Consider the following 7,668-nt stretch of genomic DNA (forward strand, 5'->3'; position numbering starts at 1 on the left):
CGACAACATCTGACATGTAGGCTACATATCAATTCGAGGCCAGCGTACACAGCCAAAACAAGCCACCACAATCAATACTGTCTTTGCTGCATCAGAATTTATTTATAGAAGCACTGGCAGCTCCCCACCAAGACACAAGACAAGAGGGGAAAAAAAACCAAGTGAATACAGCTTCTGTCTGAGCAAGTTCACTTGATAATGAAACTGCAGATGTCACGCAGACATTTTGTCCTAACGTCACGGATAAACTTAAAGCTTGAGTCCCTGCAATGCCTAAGGCTCCTCAGAACTGTGTAAACACAAAGATACTAGTCTACCGGAGAGGAAAAATACTGGGAACCACAATAAACTGTTTTCATTTTGAACCACTTAAAGAGAAAAAAAAACAGAGTGGGCTGATGTGGTTGTCTAACCCTGAGTACAGCTCACTCACTATTACAGGCTAAATAAGTGAGCAGCAGAGTGAAACACCTGGACAATCAGGACTGGTCAATTGAGACTAAATTCAATCTCACACAATGTGTTCTGTCCAAATTGACATGTCAGGCTGTGTGTATGGTGTGTGTGTCTGTGTGTAGGTGTGTGTGTGTGTGTGGTGTGTTGTGTGTGTTGGTGTGTGTGTGTGTGTGCATGGTTCAGAGGAAACGCTTTTGTTTCCTGACATCGGGTTCTGAGGGGAATTGGCTGGTATTCTCACATTTTTCTGCTGTGCTCTGCTATTTTTCTCCAAATAAGAAAGACATCTACATTATCTGAAAGAAAGCTGAAGGGTATTTCAGAGGGAGTTATTTTTCATACTTTATTATACAGTATTTTGACAGTATATATATGTGTGTGTGTGGTGCGTGTGTGTGTGTGTGTGTGTGTGTGTGTCTACTTCAGATGTGCATATCCTCCTGACACCCAGGAAAGTACAGGTTTTGGCTTTTTTTTTTAACATTAAATAATTGCCTTTATTGGAAACAGCGCTATGCAAAAAATCTTCCAGATGCATTTGTAAAAATTTTTGGGAATGTCCTTTGCACTGTAAAAAATGACTGTAGAATTAACACCAAAAAGTTGTAAAATTGCAACATAAAAAAACTGTAAGTGACAATACAATGCAAAGTTGTTTATTTGAAAAGATTTTTGTGTTAATGATTAAATCAAATATAGCTGTAGTTTTACAGGAAGAGTATGTGAACAAAACCAGATTTGTATGTAGAAATGATGTGTTTGTATTGTTTTTAGAAAATAAAACTGTAAATTGAAATACAATGTGGTGGCGTTTAAATTGCAAGACCATAATGTTGAAATAACGGCCTATTTGCTTTTTTTTTTTTTTTTTTTTTTTTTTTTTAATAAAAAAGTTATAAAAAAGTAAACATGTAACAATATAACATTTTAAACTTGTAAATAAATGGGTTGGTAGAGTTAGTAGAGCAGCTCGTCCAATAACCAAAGGGTTGGTGGTTCCAATTCTGGTTCTGACTGTCCATATGTCAAAGTTTACACGGAAGACACTGAACCTTAAATTGCTCCCACTTGGACCTGGTGGCTTTGGAAAGAGCTTTGGATACCATGAAGGTGTAGAAAATGTGCTAAATAAGTGCAGTCCATTTACCATTTAAATCCAGTGTTAAATCTACATGTTTAAAATGTTAAATCTACATGTTACTCTGTAAACATGTTTACATTTGGATGTGTTTTTTACAGTATTGTTCTGGAAACCACAGCTGCTAGTTTTTTTTTTTGGGGGGGGGGGGTTCCGTAAAAACAACAGGATTTTTTTTTTTTTTTTTTTTAGTTTACGGTATTTTGACAGTGTGTATCTATATCTCTATATCTATATTATTTATGTGTGTGTTTGTGTGTGTGTGGGGGGGTACTTCAGGTACTTCAGGGTGCCTGACACCCAGGAAAGTACAGGTTTTGCTTTTTTTTTTTTTTTTTTTTTTTATTAAATAATTACCATTATTGGAAACAGCGCTATGCAAAAAATCTTTTAGATGCATTTTTAAAAATTTTTAGGAATGTCCTTTGCAGTGGACAGCGTCTTATTTTGTTTTTTGTTTTTGTTTTTTTTTCTCAATAAAGCTGTGAAACTCTTGTCCCCTACAGACGACAAAAATACATTGCTGGGTATCAGGAGGCTATATCTATTAATAAATGTCATTTACCAAGTAGTCCTGTTGATGTTCCCAGTTCTTTTTAACTTGAAAACCACTCCTAAAAGATTTAAAGGCTTATTTACTGTAAACTTTCAAACTCACCCTTAATAAAAAAAAAAAAAGGCTTGGGTTTTACATGAGACTATAAATCATAACAAACCCACATGACTAACCGTCTGAATGAACCCAAATAGTAGTTTGATAACCGGATTATTGCCATCATAATAAGGACGCTACTGGACTGAGGAGTAATTTAAGGTCATCAAAACTACGTCGGGAAAACCATGCAAACATACGCACGCTGTATAATTCCCTGCAGGAGAATTATAGGAACGTATAGCAGTTTTCCTTTGGGGTTGCCTGCTGTCCTATGATGCCTGGTCACCATGCTCCTCGTTAATCGGGCGGATTACCAGCGCAACCCTCTACCGTCTGCTCCGTTTCTATTTCAAAACACAGACTCTCCCACTACTGTGCCATGTTTTAAAGTGTATCGGTAGTCGCGCCGTTTGGTGGTGGGGGATTCTAAGTATATAGTTCTTGTGTAAGACGCGTAAAAAAAGGAATACCGGGTTTTTACGCACAGGATGAGACATGAGACAATCACGGGTTCTTTTTAGGGGAAGGATGTCATGGCGACCACTGAGGAAAAGTCATCCTAAATCACAGGTTTTTTTTTTTTTTTTTTCTTTTTGAAGAAATGCTGGGGGATTTATCAACCTGATCTAAACATACTGTATTAAGGAGGTGGATCAAATGGCTGTGGCATGCGCTCTTGGAGAGGTTGAGCCCGTGGCACAATTTAATTCCTTATACATCTGTTTTTTCAATTCTAGTGCAGATGTACTGTAATACTGATTTGTCCACGTGATTCGAAATATGTGATCTCTTCAAACACACCTACAAATTATTATTATTATTATTATTATTATTATTTATTATTTTATTATTATGCGCTCTTTCTGTAGTTTGGATGACCCACACAAGTTATTTACAGTGTGTCAACTTACCCTCCATGCAGAAAATGACCATCCAGGCTATCCATAGGTCCGAGTTGTGAAACTTCACCATGGTTCTTAACTGTTCTTCCTCAGTGCTCGTTCGCAGTTTTCACCCACTTGCCTCTTTCTTTTACAGAATCTCAGCTCCGCTCACACTTCACTTCTGCAAAAGTGACTGTTTCTCGCACTGGCATGGAGACATAAAAACAGTCACAGATGTTGCGCAGCGCATACCAGCGATATTTTCCAAAAACAGCGTTAAATGTTCACAACTGACACAAAAAAGAAAAAAAAGAAAGAAAGAAAAAAAAAACAGCGAGAGCATTTATATACACCAGGCACTCGTCTGTCCTCCGGGCGCTTTAAGTCGGTCCTTCTCCTCCTAGCTGCCGGTCACTCCAAGATTATTTCTTTCCTAGACCTTTCCAAATCAATTTACGCACGCGTGGAAAAAGCCAGTGTCCACCTGTTGGATCCCTAATATGTCCTCTGTGTCGCTAGAAGTGACTTGCAAACAGATCAGAAACTGTCACTTTTCCCGTCCGCTTGGTGAGTCTCTCCAACGAGTCTTGTTGCGCTCCATGGTTTCTGGTTTGTTCTGCTGCAGCTGAGCGGACCTGGCAGAAAGTCACACGGTATTAAGGACAACCCGGCTTCCGTAGCGGGCTTTTCAAAATAAAAACCGACAGATTAACGGGTTCTTAAATGCACCTGGAAATACTGTGCATTCATATAGGTTTATGTAAGTTGTTGTACTTCATACTGCTCCTTTTCGATTTTTTTTAAATTTAATTTTATTTGTTTTTTTTTATGTATTTATTCATTTTTTTTCCTTTTTTTCCTTTGTTTTTTTTTTTTTTTAATATTCGAAATAAATTTTAAAAAAAAATTATGAATGGCTCTATGTGAATTTGTGCGAATAGGAGCACGTTGTTTATCATATCATCTAGGCTTATAGAGGTAATGCACATACGTCACTTCCCCCCTAGGCCACGCCCCTCTAAGTCAGACTGAGTGGCAAAAACAAAGTGGCTCAACATGGCGGAGCATATTGGTAACTACAGCGAGACTGGGAAAAATGCGGAATATAACATGAAATTAAAGACAATTGGACTGGACATGGATCCATACAAGCTACCAAACAACAAGTGGTCTACGAACATTGATATGTGGCCGGAATGCTGACACCGGGAAAATACACAATACAAAGCCTGAAAGCATACAAAAGCCAAAGAGTTGTTGACATCCTCGTCATCGTTAATTAGAGGATTACAGCTGGTGAGTGCTTTCAATTCAACATACTATTGTTTTTGAGGTTTATCTCAATGCAGACGTATTTTCTTGGCGGTGATTGCCAAGGTAAAGGCCCAGCAGTAGTGCTCACAGTTCACTACTGAGTTACTGGAGTTGAACCCATAGTATTGACCCAAGTGAGTGGATGATCTACTGGTACTGTGGAGATTTAAGTAGAGTTAACATCAAATACTTGATACAACACAGCTACAACAGCTTTGTGCTAGAGTACCCCCTTATTTGGAAAACTAGGTTAGCCTCAGTTTAAGATAGTTTATAAATCATGTAGAGCACAAGGTTCAGAATCACACAACTGAAGACAAAAACGTTTCAGTTATGAATATAGAACTAAATGACAGATGCTAACATTAAGAGCTTTACTAAGAAGTAACATTAGCCAAAACAATATTAATTTATGTTTTTACGCAAGAATACAGCATAAAGTAATGTTACCTGACACAAAATGGCAACCACAAATCCAGGTTTCGTTGTCTGGATTCCAGTTATTTCTACAAATTGCAGCGATCCATCTGCTTCTTCTGTCTTTGGCTTTAGGTCGCTGCTAAAACGACAGCTCTGAGTGCTTTTTAAACCTATTTGTGCAATCAATGGCACAACAGCTCTTCCCCATTTTTTCGATTGTTCTAAAGTTTTCGCAGTATTCAAGCCAAAGCCGCTACTCATCTCCCTCTTTCTGCCACTCAGTGGACGCAACCGCAGTGACTTCCGCTAGCGGTGACGTCATGTGCATACCCTCTATTATTATTATTATTATTATTATTATTATTATTATTATTATTATTATTATTATTATTATTATTATTATTTATAGAGTTAAAGCAATGTCCAAGCATGAAAGAATTTAAAAAGAGGTACAAAGACACAATTTTTCAGAGGTACAGGGATGAGGGAGGGCTTGGGGATCACTGGGTGATTTAAAGATGTACAAGTATGTGGTAAGTGTGTGTATATGTATGTATAGGTGTGTATGTATATATGTAGGTGTATATGTGTGTGTATAGATCTGTATATGAATATGTATGTACATATATGTGTTATTGTGTTATGTGATCATGTAAATCATATTATATTTGTTCATAATAATATAAAGCCAGAAACCTAATTATTTACTAGCAAGTATCAGTCATTTTATGGCATAGTGCATAGATATGATTAGACTAGGAAGGTTATTATTGTTATTGATTATATAAGGAGAAGGGGTGGGAGTTTATAAGTTGTATTTCTTCTCACTCCTTTTCGAATATTTATTATATGTCTTATGTTTAAGTGTTTTGTTTATTTATTTCTTCTGTTTGACATTCATGTTCAAAATAAATACATCAATCAATCAGTCAATTATTATTATTATTATTATTATATCATTATTATTGGTCTTGTTGTTCTATGATGTTGTATTTTTATTTCTTTATTTTTTAGTTGCAGACACTGCACATTTATCATCACAGTTCTCTCAAAGTTCATAGCTTTTTTTTTTTTTTAATTCTAATATTGTGATCGTGAGTTGACTGGTTCTTCTTGTCGAAAAACACTTTATTGGATTGTTGACTGTATAAACAAATCTGATCTGAGATATAGAGGTTTTATTTATTTACGTGAGAATAGAATAGAATAGAATAGAATAGAATAGAATAGAATAGAATAGAATAGAATAGAATCTTTATTTATCACCTGACATTAACAGACAATGACAGTGAAATGGAAACTGTGACAGGCCCCGACTGTGCAAAAAACAGGTGTAAATAAAAAAAAAAAAAAAAAAAATTGGCATCTCAAATATAATAATAGTAAAACAATAGAAAAATCAAATATACAATCATATACGGTTTGTGTATGCATATGTGTATGTATGTAATAAAGGGTACATGGAAAAACAGCACATTTACAGCCTAGAATATGAACCTCTGTGTGCCATAGGCGGAAAAAGGTCATGAGGTCAGTGGCCTCAGTTGTAAATGTTTCATGTTGATGTGTAAAATATGATAAAACAGTTCTTAAGGAGACCAAGTTTTTGCTGGTACTGCTACCTGGAGATGTATTGGAGAAAGAAAACAAATACCTCATTAAAATTCTTATAATTGCTTCCAAAAATGCCATTACAAAGAACTGGCTCATATGTGTTGCATTGTCTTTTAATTAAACAAATAAAAATAAAGAATTAAAAAATTGATAAGGAAGAATGAACCCAACTTATGGGATTGTCTACATATTTATTTACTAAAATCCACAGCCCTCTGCTTTCTTTTCATTTCTTTTTCCATTCTACATATTTTTTGTGTGTATATATATATATATATATATATATATATATATATATATATATAATATATATATATATATTATATATATATTTAGGTCTTCATCACCAGCACTGAAGCCCCAGTCTGATTCTCTGGAATGTGCAAAACCCTTCATTCATTGATGCACATTCTAGATAAATAAATACAGTCTAGGACCACAACAGTCTGCATGAATGTACATAGAATCTGGGCTTCATGAGGATTCAGTGGGATTTATTTTCTAACCATAATTCACCGGGCTTCCGTTTGCAGGTCTGTGTGTGCACGTGGCTTAACGGCGCACCGGGAGCGGATGATTGAAATGAGCTCGAGCCCGGCTGTTGCCGTGAGACCAATGACGCCAATGGAGACGAAGAGAGAGACACTGACGCCCCCCTGTGGTGAGTAAAGAGAACTACATAGAATAGAATAGAATAGAATAGAATAGAATATAGAAGAATAGAATAGAATAGAATAGAATCTTACCCTCAAGGCATCCATTACCTAATTGCCATGTACCTTATTGACACAGGTGTAATACTGCAAATATATCTATATACAAGAATAGAATAGAATAATGCAATAACTCCTCACTCCTCATATTCACACCCTTATTCTTTACATTTCTTATACCTATACCTCAGACGCCTTACTGTACATTTGTATATAGAGCATTTTGCACTTTTATCTTATTGTATTTTTTTTTTTTTTCAATTGCACTATTTCTACTTTGTCTCTTTTAATATTGTGCACTGATATGAAGAAGCTCCCCCAATTTCGTTGTACAATGTATAATGACAATAAAGAGCATTCTATTCTATTCTAAAATAGAGTAGAATGCCTTTATTGTTATTATACAAATGTACAACAAAATTAAAAGTGAAATTAAGAGCTACAAATCCTAAATTTCCTTTATTTATTTATTTT

At 35.6% G+C, this 7,668-nt stretch overlaps 1 protein-coding gene across 4 annotated transcripts in view; it reads right to left on the reverse strand.

Annotated features, from left to right (window-relative positions):
• Positions 1-3,434, reverse strand: part of igsf11 (immunoglobulin superfamily member 11) — a 150,193-nt gene extending 146,759 nt beyond the window's left edge. For all 4 annotated transcript variants that reach the window (XM_030151650.1, XM_030151651.1, XM_030151649.1 and 1 more), the window contains exon 1: positions 3,161-3,434. In XM_030151650.1, coding sequence (XP_030007510.1) covers positions 3,161-3,221 — 61 coding nt within the window. In that variant the 5' untranslated portion in view covers positions 3,222-3,434. The remainder of the gene's footprint in view (positions 1-3,160) is intronic.
• Between the last annotated feature and the right edge of the window lie 4,234 nt (positions 3,435-7,668).

This window comes from Sphaeramia orbicularis, chromosome 13 (assembly GCF_902148855.1).
Source record: "Sphaeramia orbicularis chromosome 13, fSphaOr1.1, whole genome shotgun sequence".
In the NCBI taxonomy this organism is placed as follows: domain Eukaryota; kingdom Metazoa; phylum Chordata; class Actinopteri; order Kurtiformes; family Apogonidae; genus Sphaeramia; species Sphaeramia orbicularis.